The following is an 18,555-nucleotide window of genomic DNA, read 5'->3' as shown; positions in this document are numbered from 1 at the left end:
TGTTGATCATGTGAAATACAAATTTCATACCTTGATTTTTATAAATTTTACATTTTTTAATATGGAAATAACGTCTTACCTTACTATCTACCAAAGCCTATAAAAAATGAGAATTAGTAGGTTTAATTCAATTATTCTTTGAGGAATTGTCAAGGAGAATATAATTTCAATTTACTTATCATCATCATTTCATCTCTATGAGATATTCATGCACCACCTTTTTTACCTTTTTTTTTTTTAAATTTTATTATTATAATTACTTTATTATTTTGTTCTTTTCGGTAATCAAAAGTACATCATTTCAACTATCTCATGGGTCAAAAGTTGTTCATAATTATTGTACCTTTCCAATACTATCCACAGTCACTCCTTTTTTTCTCTCCAATTCTAATCCCTGTCCCCTAAACCCTTTCTTCATGGATCACGTGCTTGACAGGGTACACATATGGCGACCTTTTTAGTATTTTAATCTTCGCTTTTTAGACAAATTAACAGTATTTTCAAAAAAAATTAAACCTGGATTTGGGCTTTTTTTTTTTCTCTGAACTGGGCTTGACAATAAACAAGAGTTTATTATAAATATTTTGCCCATTTAATCACTAATTAACCAATGCTAAAAAGCCTAAAATTAACTCTTCTTTATTATTTAAGGATAAAAGTTGCTTTCCATTATGCCTTTTGTTTAATTATTAAAAAAATATGTAGTGGGTAGTTGATCAAAAGTTTAAAAAAACAAGATGGAGCATTAGTATTATGAAAATTGAAGCAATATTGATGGTTTTAAGTCTTCTTTTGCGTCTCTTTTTGCGAAAGGAAAAGTGGGAAAGGTGTTAAACCACTGGTAGACTTTACATACATCACAAGAATAACTGTAAAAATAGGTGTTACTGGAGCTTCGGGCTAATTACGTTGGCTATGGCCTTGTCCAGATACTGTCAAAAGGATATGCGTTGCAGTAACTTTTTAATAAACTTCTGAGGTCCATCGTCGGTTTTTCCTTTTTTTTTTTTTTTTCTTGTTTTAGTCAAGAATCGTTACCCAGATGTGCAGCATTTCTAGCTTGCTACTAGTATTCACATTTGAAGGAAATGAAAATATGAATTTGTAAAATGTGAATTCTGGTGTAGCTTGTTCTATGATAATCTGTGATGCTATTCTTCAGGGACTAGCTGGCAGATTCAAAGACACTAACAGAAAAAGAAATATTGAGACATAGCAATATAGATGGTGATGTATATATCCCTGCTGACTAACAATGAAGCTATATGTATACCAAGGACTGAGATTTGCTGAAGAGTTGCTCGGAAAACTTCCCCTTGTACACATTGAGGATGTCTGTGAAGCATACATCTTCTGCATGGAGAATCCTTCAATGTTCAATCAATGGAAGGTTCCTGTGCTGACCCTTTTGCTGTTGGTTCGAAAATTCCATATCTGCCAATAATTTTTTTATTTTCCAAATAAGTTGAATTTTAAGTCTTCAAAAGGGCCGTTACATTGGGTTCAGGAATTTGGATGGGCCGAATACAGAAATTAAGTGGGGCGGCACAAAACTTGAGAGTCCCCCATGGATTCAATTCTGTAGCAGCTGTTCCAACTCAAATTGTACCAGCCTAAACAGAATTGAGTTAGAACTCAAATTATAACTGCCTAAACAGAATTGAGTTAGACCTAGATTAAGTTTATAGTCAAGTTATTTTCAAACTGAATTCGAGTCTCGATTTATTTAACTCATCTATCTTGAATCAATTCTTTATCAATTCAAATAAATGGATCTCAGAGTAACCGTTATTCAGAATATACTGGAAAGAATCCAGCCCTAATGGCTAATTGCTTGTTACAACAAAGACGATTAACTTTGACCAGGCGTAGCTCCCAGGAATAGAAGGGACAAAAGCAATCCCCATTTTGCAGCAGAGGTCTTGTTAGTTTAGTTTTCTTGCGGACTTTTATTTCAGAATATACTGGATGGAATCTAGCCCTAATTGCTTTTTGAAACAAAAGACGATTACCTTTGATCAGGCTTATCTCCCAGGAATGGAATGGACAAGGCTATCTTCAGTGACGCTCATCTTATGATATTCGCAAGTTACCACTTAATTACTTGTTCTTACAAAACAATCCCCATTTTGCAGCGGAGGCCTTGTTGGTTTTGTTTTCTTGCGGACTTTTATTTCAACTTGAGTCATATAATTTTACAGTTTTTTTTTTTTTTAAAGAAGAGTTTAAATTCATTATAAAATAATTAATAACTATAAATATTTTTGTTACAAAAAAGAAATTATCATTTCCAAATGTTGTCTTTCTTCAGCCTAGTGGATGTCTTCATCGTAATTTTCGTTTCTCTTATGTTTGAAAGTGCTCTGTTCTCAGTACCTAAAAATTTTATTCAACGGTAATTTCGCTGTTCGACTTGACTGGATACAACTAAAGACAATCGTTTTTCTGCTTATGCTAAAGAATATTATTTTTGTTATTAAAAATATATATCACTACATCAAAAATAAGAAAATCTTACATAGTACAAGATTGCAATTTCTTGCCTAGATTTCTGGAACCTGCAAATAAAATCCATGTCGATCAACAAAAATTACAATGGATAGTGAAGGAAAGATGGAAAAAAAAAAAAAAAATCAACTCCCAAGTAAAAGAAAATTCTCTTGCGCAGCAAATCTTTCCAACGCTGGCTAGGATCAGTTGCAAGTCTCGTTCTCACTTTTAACTGGCCGGGATGAACCCAAAAAAAAAAAAAAAGATAACGCATTATGAGAAGTAGTCTAGGTTGTCCATGGGGAAATTTGGGTCCAAATCCACCTTAACAAGTGAGAAATCAAAATCCCCAATTGGTGAATTTGGGGTTGAAACTCCAGATTCTGGAGTATGCACAGTTTGTTCTAATCCAACGCTGTTGTTCATATGGCATGGTGACACTGAGAAATACTTGGATTCAGAATCTGTGGGCAATAAAAAAGATGGAGAAAAACTACGCATGAAATTGATTTCCATTTCCATCGTGGACTCTGTGAAAATATTGTGCTCCATATTGTCATCTTCAGTGATTGATGTTTGTGGAAATGAGAATGAAGGAAATATTTCCTCCTTGTTGTCCAAGTCCTCAGTCTTCCCTTCGAGCTCTGAAGTTCCAAAACTGATGATCAATTCTTGTGACTCTTTTACTTCAGGTTCCTGTCGGTCATGATGACGACTCTGTTTATACTTGGCCCCTTCCTTTGTTGATGAAGCAGAGGCCTTAACAAAATGGGTGTTTTGGCTGCAGGTATGCCTTCCTCGATAGGTCACCTCAAAGATGGTAGGGTCTTCGTCTGATCTTTGAACTAATTTTGTGGCCAAGCAACCTTGTGCATGTCGATGAGTGCATCTATAATACCCTCTGCAAATTTTGACAAAATGTTATCAGATAATTGTAAAAGAGAAACAAACAAAACTGGAAGTTTGCCCGGTGCTCAGGCTTCAGAGGGATGCGACTTAGTCGACTTTCGCAGCCTAAATTGATGAGCTTTAGCTCATGGTAAATGGGCTCTGGTTAAGACTAAGTACAATATCAGAAGTCTTCTCACCTGGGATAAATAGCACCAAGAATTTCCTTCTGTCCGTATTTTCTCCAGCTGAAACCATCATCAAGAGGCCCTTCGAATCCTGCCTCGGAGCAAACCTTTACTTGTTCAGTCCACTGGGACATTGTCTTTCTGCAATACAATAATTCAAAATTAGTTCAAATTCAATTATAAGTTACAGAGATGTCATTAAAGATAGCAAATGGCTTAAATTTACCTCTTCTTATAGACATCTTTGCTGTGGCATTGATCTTTGCAATCTTGATCAACAGCCTCACTTGTCGGGCTACAGTTGGGAAAGGAACATGGCGATTCTGAAATTGTAACGTTATTGTTGAGCTTAAGCTCAACTGGAGAAGCACCAGAGTTTAACACTGAAAGCGCTTTCTCATAGGTGGAGATAATTTTCTGGATTAAAAGTTGTCGAGTTTTGGGAGAGGAAGAAAGGTTAAGATGGTTTCTGAGCTGCTTGGTTAGCTCCTTTCCTTGGATCAGTTCACTGATGAGATTCTTTAGCTCTCTATCCATGGTCTTTTCCATACAGAAAACTCAGCAGAAGCAGTATACAGAGGCAGAGATGAAATGAAACAGGGTGAAGTTTATGGGAGCAAAATGTGAGAGAAGAAGTGAAACCAATACGAGACACCAGTCTTGGTAATGATCAAAGAGTGAGGGAGAGACAAATTTAACGAGAAGAAAGAGAGTTTGTTAGTAAAGCAAATGTGAATGTAAAGAGACGAAATTTTCGTAATGACGAAGGTGTGGAGAAGAGTAGAGGATATAAGCAAGAAATTATGTGGAAAAAGAGGACCCTTGACTATGGGAGGAGAGAGAAAGGGAGTTGCAATTATTATTATTACGCTTTATCTAAAGAAAAACATTTCTGATATTCCTGTATCATGGAGAGTAGGAGATGGGGACAACAAGGATTACTTGGTCTCAAAGTTGATTCAACTACAGGAATATAACTCAATTTTGTTTATACGAGTTCGAATAGAGTTTGAGCTAAAATTTTTTATTTGATTGAAAACTAAGTTAAGTTTAAGTTAAAAATACGTTTAATTTAGTCCAGTTCGTAAGCAAACTGTTTAGTTTGGATTGATTTTAAATTATAATTAAATTTGAATTGAATTATATAATTAAAAAAATTATAATATTTAAATATTTATTAAAATAATATTATTTTAATTATTATTAAAATGATATTATTTTAAATTTATTTTTAAATTAATAAAATATATTATTTTAATACTAATTCATAAACTCAAGCAAGATACAAGTATTGGGTTTTTTCTCTCAAATCAAACTCAATCTTCTTTTAAAAATAATTGAACAAACTTGAATTGAAGTCACTTTTTAATCCATTGAAATGAAATTCAAATCAACCCATTTTCAGATTGGGGTCCATAATCCACCATAATTTGAACTCATTGAACACTTCAGATTGAAGGGTAGTACTAATAGTAATATCAATGAAAATAGAGAAAAAGAGAAGAAAGTGAGTGATGCGTCAGCAAGAATCTTCAAAGCTTCTTCCGCGTAATCACTTAATAGATACAAGATGATGTGAAGAAGATTGACTGCGTCAAATGTAACCCATCGTGAACGTCGATGTTGATTCGTTGCCCGTGTGAGCCACAACACACGTCTACACTTTTCCAAATAAAAGTATCTAATGAGTATCTTTTATAAACTAATTCTTTTATTTTTTTTTCCTTAAAAAACATAATAAATATCTTTTATATAATTAATTAATAATAAAAACGTATAAAATACTCTAAATTTTATGGGTGAACTGTCCATTTAAATATATCATTTGTCATTTTAATATATATATATATATGTATCTAAAATAAATAAATAAATACATATTTAATATATATTATTATGTGATTAAATAATTTTTAATTAAAAATAAAATAAAATTCAATCAAGTGATAATATATATTATATAAAATTAAAATAGATATACATAATATTACTTTTGTCGTATACCCAAATTTCTTTATTTAATAATAATTACATTCAAAATTTTGTTTATTATTTTTATGCGAATTTTGATTAACCCCTCAATTATAAGATGATTAGGTGTATCAAGCGAGTTCTTTATCCATAATTGTAATTCTTTAATCGAAACAACTTTTATTTTTTTTTGCCTTTTAAGGTTGAATAATTTATATTATATGAGTTAGAATATGTCCTTGTTTGACAGTATTCAATTTATTGGGAAGTAAAAGGTATATATAATTTAATTCAATTGTAAAATCAAATCAGATTTGATTAAAAATTATGTGTTGATTTGGTGTTAATCATGTATAACAACAAGCACAGTCATAATAATAGATTGATAAGAAGGCTGCAATATAGACAAAATGGCAATTTTCAAACGTGGGTGTCGACTTGAGAGAGAGCTGAACCAATACATGGGACCGGCAGTGCTTCCAAGAAATTGCCAACTTATGGTGCAGAAATTGAGAGTAGATGGCCCCAGGTTTTTGTTTGTGCAGAAACCGTGTTTAACAGATGAAAGAATAGAAATGAACTATATATAGTCTTGTATGTTTGTTTAAAGGAAGGCAATTAAGTGGAACACGTCTAAATGCGGCTAAAGAATTTCCCATTTCATTCCAACATTGCAGGCCTTAAGTTTAAGACCCCATCAGGAATTCAACTTGTTGGATTCTATTTTATTTTATATATTTGAATTGTCAAATCCTCTCATCCATCCACCAATCAGTTTTAAAAACGGATTCTACTTCTTGCAGCTGCCTCAAAAATCAAAAGGGATGCTTGCGTTCACATTTGTTGACCTTGACCTGATGAAACAACGTAGAGTCCGGTTCCTCTATACCCCTCCAGTCATATTTCTATTTTGATCAGTTTGATTCTTCATTATACTACTCAACAAGTAAACGTCTACAATCAATCAATATGACAAACCCCACACTAAGTTACGGGTGAATTTAACATGAATTAGTCTGGATTAAATTTATAGTTCAATTCAAATAAGTCAATTTTAAAATAGAGTTTTTGCTTATCATCTCATTTCATGATCTATAAGTTTGTTTATTTAGTGATATTGTATACAACATGAAAAATACTGTTTATCTCAACAAAGAAAACCCTCTACTCCCTGGACTGCCCTTCTGTGACATTGTGCTCCGAATCGAATCGAACCAAACCCAGAATCCACCCCTAAACTCGGTCTCAACACAACTCATTAATTTTATGGTGCGTGGTATTCAGCTTCACAATTAGACCCGTATCTTGCAGATCATAGGCCCCTGTAATGTGATTCTGTTTACTTCGATCTATTTCCTTAATGAGCCGGGCTTGTAACTCATTATTGTAATAAGTAGGCCCCTGTATCCTGGATTAGGCATGCCCAGTTAATCCCAATTATTATGAGGCCAAACGACTATGTCCCACCCAAGGTTTAGCGTTTTCTCAAATGTCCCCCCTTTAACTATGGAAACATCAAACACCCACCCATGACCTGTTAGATTTAACAGAACCCTAACGCCTAAAAATTTTATCTCTTTTTGCCCCCTAAACTTTAAAAACTAACATTTTTCCTCAGCCTAAGTTTTAAAAAACCGCAGTTTCACCCTAGGGTTTGGTTTTGAAATCTCCGGCTCCGTTGCCGACGGCCTCTCCCTCCCGAAATAACCTCTCCTTCTGATGATCTCTTTCCTCCCATTTGAAGGTCCGATCGGCGCTCGGAGACGCCGTGAGAGACGAAGAACTTCGTCGGGAAAGCCCATTTCTCATTATTGTAATAAGTAGGCCCCTGTATCCTGGATTAGGCATGCCCAGTTAATCCTAATTATTATGAAAGGAAATACTAATCAATCGAATAAAAGCTTTAGGAAGTTGCTAATCAAGAGACCAGGCAATTCAAGACGTAAAACGTCTGATATGACATAATATATATAATAGAAAATTAATTAGATTGACAACAAATCCACAATTAACTTAACCTAAACATGACTAGCAATTTTTTAGTGTTAAAGGCCAACACTTTACATTTACATGAAAATACTCCTACATAAACGTATATGACCAGTGGACTGGCGGATTGTTGAAGTGCAACAAAACCATGTGGGCATATTCAACCTACTTTCTCATTCCAAATTTGCTAGCTGAAGAATCATAGGGCCCAACTTCAAAGTTGATAATGTTTCAGCATGTTAACGTTTCACTTTATGGGAAGTTTTCACTTTGGGCTACTCGGTTGAGTTGAGTCTTCAATGTACACTATACCCAGCAGGTTCTTATTTTGGGAAGACTCTTTGTGATTTACGACAACTTTTCAAGGCTTGTAAAGGAAAGAGAGACCAGACGTTCCAAATAACCAGTTAAGTTTTAATTTGAAAGAAGTTGGTCCTAACCTGGGAGTGTCAACTAGACCGAAAAGACTAGAGAACAACCAATGCTATTATGATTTACATGCACCCAGCCAAACCTGATTTTATATATAAAAAAAAAAATTACATTAAAAAGGTAAAAGAATAATTTTACTATCAATAAATTTGAAAAAAACCTATAATTTAATTCATACCCTTTAAGTTCGGAAATCTTAACCACTACTATAAACAACGGAGGTGATGACACGGTGGTGACAATGTCATGAAGGCATAAACTTGAGGGCTTGATCAAATTGATCCCCCGACAATAAGTGGCTTCTTCAAAGGGTGCATATGTTGATTTTTGCCTCATTGTCCACCATTGTCTGTCTCAATTCCAGCGGTGAGGGCCGGTCAAGCATTCCCAATGGTGAGCTAAGATAGCACCAGGAAAAAGAGGGGGAAAGTAAAAAAGGAGTATGGTAATTTAACTCTCTGCACTTTAACGTTAAAAATGTGATGGCTGGAAAAAGTGTTTTGACGCCAAACCTTAGGTGGGAAAAATATTAATCACACCCCTACAAAAATACTGACAAGATATCTCAACTGCCAGACCAACAAATTTTTAAAATGGCAAAGCCCAGCAACTATTTCGGATTGAAATTGATTGACATAAAACCTTTAAGTAAAATCATACCCCCATCTATCATTTCAAACAAACTTCAACCATATTTCCTTCATTTTCTGCTAGATGATGACACACACACACACACATATATATATACAGAGACAGTTTTTAAGAATTCTACCCTTCCTCCCAGTTCAGAATTTTGAAGTCTTCAATGGAACTAAAGCTAGGGCGTGCGTGCAGTGGGGTGCAATGACGAGGAAACAGCTACATGGAATAATGATGTGGCCCAAGATTCGACATTCGACTCGTGCGCTGAGGTGATAGAGTCAGAGACCAATCACCCCTCCCAAAAGAAAGAATAAAAAGTTCAAGAGGACCAGTTAATTTGCTAAAAAAATATTATCAAATACAAAGTAACTCAATCGCCAGGACTATTATAATTATTTATTTATATATTATTTATCAATTTTATATGAATGTGCATCCTTTCTTGGTCCTCGTAGTTTGCAAGTGCAACTGGAAAACAGAGAATTATAATCCTCAGCACTTCAACAAGGTAGTTTAATGACAATACTTGCAACTAATTTCATCTCACCATCACCGGCTTGTACAAAAAGGAAGTCTTGAAAAAGAACAAAGAAAATGAAATTCCCTAACAATCTGCAATTAGCCAAACTAATATGATTAGGAATTACATCTCTTAAGCTCTCTTCGTCTACTGGCAAACACTTCTCCGTGTCTCATAATCCAAAACCTCTCTATTTCCTCTGCTTTTCGGCCTGGAATCCGTCCAGCTATCAGTGCCCACCTAAAAATTTTATGTTCTATCAGCAATGAGATAAAGGAAATTAAGTAACTTGGACATTCATCAAGAATAGACGTATCATAAAAGATTTAACTTTTTTATACACTATAAATGAAGTCAAAATAGTGGATTCTGCTACTTATTAGAACAAGTAGAGAATGAAATTCATCACATTAGCAGGAAGGGAGTGTATATCAATATTTGATTACTGTGTAAATCATTTCACAGTATGTAGTGAAAGTTGCCTCAGCCCTATATTTAAGCAATAGAAAAGATAACATCCAAAACATGATATGGCCTCAACCTAGAATTCTAGCCTCAGCCTCAAAACCTTACTTTGTACCATCACCAATGGATTTCAACAATGGCCAACCATTCGAGCACAATTTGGTGCAGACAAGGGAAAGATTGTTTAGATTCTGAAATTGAGAGATGGCAAACAGATTTTTGAAAAAAGAACTTTCTTTGACCAGAGTAACAAGGGGTGGTGCTCAAGTCTGAAACAATAACAGTGAAGCCACAGAGGAATTATTGTCTCTAAAATCTTGATAACTACCTGAATTCAATGAGGATAATATAGTCATTCGAAAAACTTAATTTTAGAAGGCCGTACAAGTAGAAGCTGAAATAAATGTTGGATAGCGAAAACATAGTATACAGCTTCACTCTGAAGAAAATTAAATAACCCAGAAAAAACAATTCATGAACGTGCAACAATGAAAAGCGTAAGGAAGTAATAGCTGTTACCTTTCTCCAACGAGTTTATACATTCTATAGATGAGATCTTCTTCTTGCTCAGACATGTTTATGAATTCCCATTCAATACTGCTCACCTCTGCCAAATAATATCAATAATGCTAATAATAATAAAGAATCACAACCAAAAGAAGAAGAAGAAGAAAGAGTTAAAATCCAATCCAACAGCTGAGAAGAAGAAGAAGCAAGAGCTGACCTTCAGAGCAACTAGTAGTACTAGTTTTGGGTTGCTTCCGGCGACGCTTATCCATGGTTGTTAAGGAGTTTCCCGAAAAGGGGAATTAAAAGAGGTAGGAGAGAAACCCAAGTAGAATTTGTGAGTGTTTAAAGGGTCAAGAATTGACAATTAATAGTTTAGTTTCCTTAAAAGGGAAATCCAGAATTACAAAAGTGGTTATTCTACATTTCAATGTGCTGTGTTTTTAAATGGGCAGAGAGAGTAGCTTCAATTGAAACCCTTCAGAACAAAGCAAGCAAGAACGACAGGTCCTACCAAACATACAAATTAAAATTCGTTGACTTGTCGTTGTCCCGGTTTTCGGTTTTAAATGCTTTTCATTCGGCGATAGATCACTTTTTAGTCATTTAATTTTTCTTTTTTTTTTTTTTTTAACTGGAGATGACAATTCATCAGTCAAATTAAATTTTCGCTCCATTTTTTATAGATAAAGAGAAAACTTTTTGATAAAAATGGAGATAAAAGATGATAGTACTAGAACTAGAATCCCTACAATCATGAACATTAATAGAGGGAGAAAATTGTTTTTTTTTAATATATTTTTTAAATTATTATATATATATAATTATATTGTTTTTTGAATGGAAATAAAGAGAAGATAGGAAGAAAATCGGGAAAAATTTCTATTATAAAAATGAAAATAAAGATTAAGGTTTTAACATGTTTTGACCCCATCACAATCCTCCCTATTCCAAAATTTTCAGATGATTGAATAATAAAATTACATACACCATTAATTGTATATATATTTTGAATTATTACTCATTATTTAACTATAATTAGACTACGTAATGTCACATGATAAGACATTAATTCCTAGACTACGTGATGTCACATGATAAGAAATTATTTAATTATTACTCATTTTTAATTAATGTTGACTCATGTCATGAAGCTAAGAATAATATTTAATCCATTGTGTACGACAGTATTATTTTAATATTAAATTGGATTGGAATGCGGCTTGCTTTACATTTAAAATGACTGTAGGCAGAGAAAGGAGAAGTTGAATGACTAGACAGGAGATAAGTAAAACTGAGGCAATTACGAAAGTTGAAAAGAAAAAATATGCTATGGAAAATTGAAAAGGACATGAGGTTGAAGAAGGAAGCTGAGGAGAGAATACTGAGAGAAAAAACCCACTAAAATGTACTATCGATGGCACGCATATTGTTGGCTCCAAATATGGAAGGATTGGGACCCTGAAAGCTTATCCAAGCCAAAGCAGATAAAGATTTATTTTTTATTTTAAAACTTAAGCTTATTGGTCTTCAGTCATCTGCAACAACAATATTCAGCACGGTGCCTACCTACTACCATACCAGTCTAAATGGTTCGCTTTTCCCCGGCCAACATGTTTAAAACAAGACAGTCACTTGTCACTATCTTTCATACTACATTTTTGTTTTGTATTCCAACGAAGTCGTTTGCTTTAAGCTCACTATACTTTCCTTTCATGTCAATTTTTACACTATCTCTATAAAACTTTTAACTCACTGTAATTTTCATCAAATTCCGAGTTAATCTTAGTCAAGATCCTCATTACAGTTTGATTTGAATTTTCATGACAGTGATTTCTACTGCTTCTATCCTGTCCTTGACTTGAATTTGACTTAACACCAGAGCTTTCATTAGATTCAAATGTACGACCTCCTCCTTAATTGTAAATGAAGTGAAGAATAGAAAACAGAGAAGGTTGGTGTGTGTGTATTTACAGAAAAGAGTAGAAGAAAGTTAGAATGGCCAAACTCATTTGGGTATTTAAAAAGTTCTTCTATGTGGGATTTTAGTTTACAGTTTTTATTTTCTGAAACAAAATGGAATAGGAGAAAAATTAAAAAAAAAACAATTATTGGAGATAGTGGTGGCAAGCCAAGAAGATAAATGGTTTCAGTTCAATCCTTGCCTTTTTGAAAAATATACTTTTTCCTTTTTGGGGAGGAAAGATAATCAACTGCCATACAAAATCTTATTCTCACAGGAGCAAGCAACTGGACAGGTACTGACTGTTTCCATTTTGGCTGGAATAACTTTATTGAAAAATGGTTCCCATTTTTGCTCTCATCTCATCTCAATTGTTTTTTCAAAGATTTAAATGAACCCATAACAATTCTCCTCTGTGCAACCAAGTGCTCCAATGGATAATATGTTTTAATTATTCAAAGGATGGATGAATGTTTGGTAAGAAATCTTACACTGGCCCTGGAGCCTATTAAAAAGAACAGAAAAATATTCTGTTTGTTGAAGACAAACATTGTGTGTGTTTTAGATGAAGCAACAACAACCTATTTAGTTGGCTCAAACACTCCAATTTCCAATACACTTACACAGCTTTAACAAAGATATATTTATGTTAAAAAATATATAAGCATGAGGTTGAAGATTGCACTTCACATATTTTCTACTGTCTCATGGCACTCTATTCAAATTCCAACCTGGCTGAACTGACATCCTCTGTCTTCTTCTGCTCAGTAGATTTAGTGTCATAATTATAACCAAGAAGAAAAACAAAGATATTTTATTATATGGCACATTTAGTAATAATATCTGTTTTGTTGCCTCTAGTGTCTCCTTTCAATACTAGAAAAGGAAATATTGATCAATTAGTGAAAGCTTGCAAATCACAAGCATATTTTCAGGTTTCATGTGTGTGTTATGGTGAAAAGCAAGAGGGAAAGGTAGAAAAACTGTGGATGGATTTCGAGAATCTGTTTGCAGAGTCAAGTCTAATAATGACAGTGACGTTTGTTGTTCAGTTTTCAGGAAGCTGAAGAAAGGAGCTCAGTTTGATTCCTGAACCTAGAACACATTGGACATGGTTTCTTTAGCATTTGAAAGAACAATATTTAAGAGAGAAGATGAATGAGAAATTTGCGGATGCCCGTGTAGCCCAGTTTGAATTGGGATACAGAAAATCTCTGATTTCTCTGGGACCATGCAGTACTGATACTAGTTTGTGGTTCCACCAAACACTTAAAAAAAAAATTGTTTGAATTTCTCCCCTAATTATATTTCTGACGTCTTGCTATTGGTAGTTTTTACTTCTAGCTGTTGGTCCATAATTTGTTCATAGAATATGATTATCCATAGTGCGGTAGCTGTTTGTTGCTTGAATTTTGACTCTCAATAGAGTCTCTGTAAATGATATTTACAAGTGTGTGTTAATTGACAATCTTTGTCATGAACAAGATGCAGTGAAGTTTTGAGCCAAAACGTTAAAACTGTGTACTGGAATTGTTTCTGGGAAGATGCCATATGCTCCAAATCATCAAATTAGAAACACTGCTTCGTTTACAGTTATGCTTAGCTACAAGTTTAGATAATAGCAGGATGAGCATCTTGCTGATCTCTGGCAGACTTCATCCCGTACTTTTTTATCCAAAGCTATGAATTTACAGATATAACCCTAAGTCCAACCCCACCTGTAAGATTTGTTGACAGCATAAATCAGAGACTGCCAGGCCATATCAACCCACATGAATGACTGCTACCAGAGCTTCTGATTGGGGATTCAGCTTCACCAGTAGATTAATTAACAGATAGCAAACTTCTTCAAGCTAGATGTGTACTCCTTGGAGCTACAACACTTATGGTACAATGAGGTTAAATATTGTTTCCTAGTTCCTACTTTGTAATCTCCAAATTCAGTTAGATGCTTACTGCTGTCAAAGAATAGCTACAAACTCCATTTTCCTCGACAGTACAAATCAGTGATGATGGTGCCGGTAAATGGTGCATTATTTCACCAAGGTTGCCCCTTACCCCCAAGCCGGCGGGCCAATTCAAAATCCTTTTTCACTAGACACAGAAAAGCAAGCAAACTACTTTGTTATTGATATATTCCTGGAGCCTCTTAAGCAATCATGAAAAACTTTGAAATAGACAAAACATTTGAGACATTCCAAACGAATGACATAATTGATGCATACACTATATAACTAAATGATTGGTCAGCACAATTTGTCCATGTAGAAAATCATCAATGGATCATTAAGCATTATTTGATAATTCATGCCTAAGAAGATTTAGAACTTGTTCTACTCAGAGAAGCAACAGCCTAGAATTGCCATCTAACTAATATCCTATACTTAATTGTTTTACAATGATTGTTTTAGGCCTTTTCAATCTTGAACTGAATAGGGCAAGTCTGCATTAGTCTATTAGATTAATAAAAATATGTATCAGGCTATAAATCCCCAGAGGCAGGGCCAAGTTTAGGGCAGAATTTAAGAAATAAGTAGCCGTTATCCCTGTTCAAAGAGGGTACATCAAGTTGGCCAGTCAGTATCACAAATTTAAGCAGCCAGACAATCAATTCTATGCAAAAATATATACATAACATATAATTTGACACACATGAATATCATTAATGCCCTTTTTGATCCACTGAGAACCCCTGGAGAAAATGAAGTCATACACAAAATATATAGAAGATAAAAACTATTTTCATCTTAATGGCCAAACATGTATATTACTTGGGCATTCATTCATGACAATCAATAGAAAAGATTAAAAATAAACGATGGTTTAAAGAGTTATTAGGAGAACAAATGTCAACTAACTTACTCAGCGTAACACGCTTTGCATGGAATGCACAGAGCATTGCATCTTCAAACAAATGAACCAGAAAATCTTCTGCTGCCTACGAATGTAGAAACAATTATTTATAGCTGAGCACACTAAAAACAATTGTAACAGACACAGCAATTGAATTATCCATTACTTCAACAAAAATTAAAATGTGGAAACTGATATTATGAACTATCAGTGATTGCAAAAATTTTACAACTGAGCAAACTTAATTTTTTCTTTTTACTTTATCATAGTACCTCCTGAATTGCAATTAAAGCTTCAGGTGTCCAACGATTGACATCTGGGGGGGCAATACGGTAAGTGATAGCTCTTACCTAGCACAAATGACAAGAATTGTTAGCATGATTTGATTCAAACCTCAACAGAGGAGCATCACCATATCAGTAAATAATCAATACCTAAAACAGAGGAACATTGAGATAAACAGCTTTCAAAATGTGTAATTCAAAAGTTGCTTATGTGTGAATTTTCTAAATCAGTGTGCACAGACAGGGTAATTAGGTCAAAGGTACTACTCTACAGGAGATGATGATGGTTAAAATTAGAAATGTCCCTTCATCAATGCCAACTTACTTTACTGCTTTGTCCTAATCGAGAAAGTTATGCAGTAATGAAAAAATGATTTCAGTGGTTAAAAAGAGTTAGAAAAAAAAAGTTCATTTATTCCATCAGTGAAACAAATCTTTTTCCTTGAATAAACAATCCAATGCAAATCCTCTAAGAATAGCAACCTGACATTCTCCTATTCAAAAGTGCATTTCTATATGAATGTAAACACCACACAAAATTTTCAAACAAGAAAAGAAAGATGCTATCCTTGTGATATGAAAGTTGATTAGGATTAGACTGTAGGTCATAAGGTTGAGAAAAATATAATGTGAATGTGTAGAAATAAGGGGGATGGAGAACTAACTTCAGGAAACAATTATGGATTAAGTGCCAGGAAAGAAATCAGAACCATTGGAAACTTAAATTGCACTGCTACAATATCCTAAACCTCATCAGATAAATAAATGATAAACAAGTTAATGGTTTTATTAAGTTTTATGAGAACCAGTAAATCAGTGTGATAACAGAGAAAACAAGGTACAGAACTTCAAGGTGAATGTTAAAAGATAAAGCCTTACAAACATTTTCAGATGATTATAAAACTTATACAGAAGCCAATTATGAATCCTTCTAATGAGGACATTAGTTGCACATCCATCAAACTACAGTCACTGTTTCAAACTAATATTATATTAGAAGTCAAATTAGCACAACCTTCCAACAGGGAACATTTGAATTTCAAATGTGTGATTTGAGCCAGAGAAGACATCCAATTTCAATGAATCACTGGACTAATAATTGCAACTTTTCACATATGCCGCAGAATCCAGCAACAAATTCATTGAGCACCACATCAGTGATACACTCTAAACCAATTCTCAGAAAAGAGAGACAAACATAGATATATTCATACAGAGAGAGAGAGAGCTCACTTCTCTTATGAAGCTAGCCGCTGGAATAAGAAGTTTTGTAGACTTCTGAAACATCCTAATCTCACGGAGAGCCTTTGCTCCTGGCCTGTAGCGATGAGCCTTCCTTGTTGTAGCTTGACCTTTATATATATATATATATATATATATATATATATATATAGTTTTATCAAAAGAAACTTCACGTCATTATCATCATAGACACGAATTCAGTTCACGATGTATGGAAATTAGTTTAATTGGGAGACACTCACTTTGTGGAGCATCTGTTTTCCTTCTGCTTGTGCTTGCACCTGATGACTTCATTTTCTAACCAAAAACAAAAACAAAATACAAATGGCAACAATGTATTACAGGAGATTCCATCACGTAATATATTATTGCAAAGAAAAAACCAGAAAGGAAAAAAAAACATTAAAGGTCTATAATTACAATGTACTTCTATATAATCCTCATCCTATAACTTTAAGTTAATTAGTTGGGTAATTTTACTTTTATGGAAATAACTTTTCCTTCATTTTCTCAGTATCCAAATCAACACAAAAGGATCAAACTACAAAGCTGAAAAGAAAACAGAAAATTTTATACTATGCAGCAGAGAACAGTAGGAAAAGCAATTAGAACATAATTGGAGTAAAGAAAAAAAATCTGGTTTCCTAGGGCAACAAAGTTAGGCATGACCTTTCAGCTTACTAAATTGAAGTTTACAATTAAAGAAAAGAGAAAGAGGGAAGCCAAAAGGAGGAAAAGCCAACAATATGAGGTTTGAAAAATATCATTAAATTTCATTTCCAACATTTAATCGGCAACCAAACAGAACAAACGAATACAACGAGAGAGAATATTACCGAAGGGGTAGAGGGTGAAGCAGAAGCCGGTGAAGTCACTTTAGCACCTATAATATTAGAATGATAAAGTTAGGGTTTACTAAAAGAATGAAAATCAATTCCCTAATATATATGATTATCAATGTAAATTATCTTTGTATACTAAGGAATGAGTGATTTAGAGGAAGATATCTGACCAGATTGTCTTCGATTTCTGCTCTTAGCAGCCGCGTGTTTGGTTCTCGCCATCGATCGAACAACTATTGGAGACGAGACGAGAGCAAGTTTGATTGAGTGAAGAGAAACCAAATCGATTAAGAAGCAAAAGTTAAAATTGTTTCCCGCTTCGGTTTTAATTTGAATCGGGCTTCCGTTTTTAGTATATGTAGCGATGCAGGCCGGGAATTGACTGAAAACGGCTAGTACAGTGGGTCACTGACTCGCTGTTACATTATTTTTAGAGCAATAAAACTATATGTATCTATTTTTTATACATAATTTATATATACAGATTAGGTGTTATTATGTGACACATGTTTTAAAATCACCTAATTACATGATGACACGTCATTATATACATGAATTATGTACCAAAAATGAATATACATAATATTACTCTTTTTAGACAGGGGTACGTTTTTTTCTTTTTTATTTTTATTTTTTTATTTTTAAGTAATCGAATTTTGATTTTTTTTAAATATATTTCTGATATTTTAACCAAAAAAGAGCTAATTTTATTGCCCATAAAAATTATATGGTAAATTTCTTTGTATTAATTAAAGAATGGCAATAGGGATAATTTTTCATTTAAGCGAATAATTTTTAGTTGATCAAACTTTATTGTTTATTAAACACGTTGAAAACGGGTTTAATTTCTAAATATACATTAAGCCTTTCATGTTTGGAATTATTTTAATTAAATTGATGCATATTGATGTTAAGCCTTACTTTTTTTCATTTTTTAAATGTGTTTTTCATTTTAATTTTTTAATTAGAATAATAATATTATTGAAATTCAAAGTTCTTTTTTTTTTTTTTTATTTGGCCACCGTCCTTGCTTAGTCCAAATAACAAAGGAATTGCAAGATTTAAACTTAAGAAAGCTCTACAATAAAAAATAAAACAAAGAATTTATTTTGGGGTTTGTTTATTCTAGATATAATTTGTTTAGGATTGTTTTGTGGAAATAAATTAGGGGCACAGTATAATTTGGAGATTTTGTGAGTTAATAAACATCTACATCAATATATAAATTATTCATATTATTTACTTAATTAAATATACATTATCGTATGACCATCTAAAT

The 18,555-nt window shown here is 33.5% G+C and overlaps 3 protein-coding genes across 3 annotated transcripts; all 3 read right to left on the bottom strand.

Moving 5' to 3' along the window:
• Nucleotides 1-2,449: 2,449 nt before the first annotated feature.
• Nucleotides 2,450-4,308, bottom strand: LOC123215963 (probable WRKY transcription factor 53). The gene is made up of 3 exons (XM_044636289.1): nucleotides 3,793-4,308; nucleotides 3,579-3,707; nucleotides 2,450-3,391 (listed from the first exon to the last, which is right to left on the bottom strand). The coding sequence occupies exons 1-3, from the start codon at nucleotides 4,113-4,115 to the stop codon at nucleotides 2,764-2,766; spliced, it is 1,080 nt and encodes a 359-aa protein (XP_044492224.1). The 5' UTR covers nucleotides 4,116-4,308; the 3' UTR covers nucleotides 2,450-2,763.
• Nucleotides 4,309-9,112: 4,804 nt separating this feature from the next.
• LOC123217447 (transcription factor CPC-like) lies at nucleotides 9,113-10,574 on the bottom strand. Its single transcript, XM_044638483.1, has 3 exons — nucleotides 10,310-10,574; nucleotides 10,105-10,192; nucleotides 9,113-9,360 (listed from the first exon to the last, which is right to left on the bottom strand). Exons 1-3 carry the CDS (start codon nucleotides 10,362-10,364, stop codon nucleotides 9,237-9,239), a joined length of 267 nt encoding a protein of 88 aa, XP_044494418.1. The 5' UTR covers nucleotides 10,365-10,574; the 3' UTR covers nucleotides 9,113-9,236.
• Nucleotides 10,575-13,607: 3,033 nt separating this feature from the next.
• Nucleotides 13,608-17,614, bottom strand: LOC123216226 (histone H3-like centromeric protein HTR12). Its single transcript, XM_044636623.1, has 7 exons — nucleotides 17,447-17,614; nucleotides 17,271-17,317; nucleotides 16,677-16,731; nucleotides 16,426-16,544; nucleotides 15,181-15,258; nucleotides 14,918-14,993; nucleotides 13,608-14,149 (listed from the first exon to the last, which is right to left on the bottom strand). Exons 1-7 carry the CDS (start codon nucleotides 17,496-17,498, stop codon nucleotides 14,094-14,096), a joined length of 483 nt encoding a protein of 160 aa, XP_044492558.1. The 5' UTR covers nucleotides 17,499-17,614; the 3' UTR covers nucleotides 13,608-14,093.
• Between the last annotated feature and the right edge of the window lie 941 nt (nucleotides 17,615-18,555).

The sequence above is a fragment of the Mangifera indica genome, chromosome 5 (genome assembly GCF_011075055.1).
Source record: "Mangifera indica cultivar Alphonso chromosome 5, CATAS_Mindica_2.1, whole genome shotgun sequence".
Taxonomy (NCBI): Eukaryota; Viridiplantae; Streptophyta; class Magnoliopsida; order Sapindales; family Anacardiaceae; genus Mangifera; species Mangifera indica.
The sequence above is the reverse complement of the archived record's forward strand: the minus strand, read 5'-3'. Positions and strand labels throughout refer to the sequence as shown.

Bases quoted from the DNA above. Each gene is read 5' to 3' on its own strand.
- LOC123215963 (XM_044636289.1), bottom strand. From the start codon at position 4,115: ATGGAAAAGACCATGGATAGAGAGCTAAAGAATCTCATCAGTGAACTG. The intron at 3,708-3,792 runs GTAAATTTAAGC...ATTGTATTGCAG, and splicing joins AAAGATGTCTATAAGAAGAG to AAAGACAATGTCCCAGTGGA. The intron at 3,392-3,578 runs GTGAGAAGACTT...CAAAATTTGCAG, and splicing joins CTTGGTGCTATTTATCCCAG to AGGGTATTATAGATGCACTC.
- LOC123217447 (XM_044638483.1), bottom strand. From the start codon at position 10,364: ATGGATAAGCGTCGCCGGAAGCAACCCAAAACTAGTACTACTAGTTGC. The intron at 10,193-10,309 runs GTCAGCTCTTGC...ATTATTTGGCAG, and splicing joins TACTACTAGTTGCTCTGAAG to AGGTGAGCAGTATTGAATGG. The intron at 9,361-10,104 runs GTAACAGCTATT...TAAAATTTTTAG, and splicing joins TATAAACTCGTTGGAGAAAG to GTGGGCACTGATAGCTGGAC.
- LOC123216226 (XM_044636623.1), bottom strand. From the start codon at position 17,498: ATGGCGAGAACCAAACACGCGGCTGCTAAGAGCAGAAATCGAAGACAA. The intron at 17,318-17,446 runs GTCAGATATCTT...CTAATATTATAG, and splicing joins CAGAAATCGAAGACAATCTG to GTGCTAAAGTGACTTCACCG. The intron at 14,994-15,180 runs GTACTATGATAA...CTACATTCGTAG, and splicing joins CTTTAATTGCAATTCAGGAG to GCAGCAGAAGATTTTCTGGT.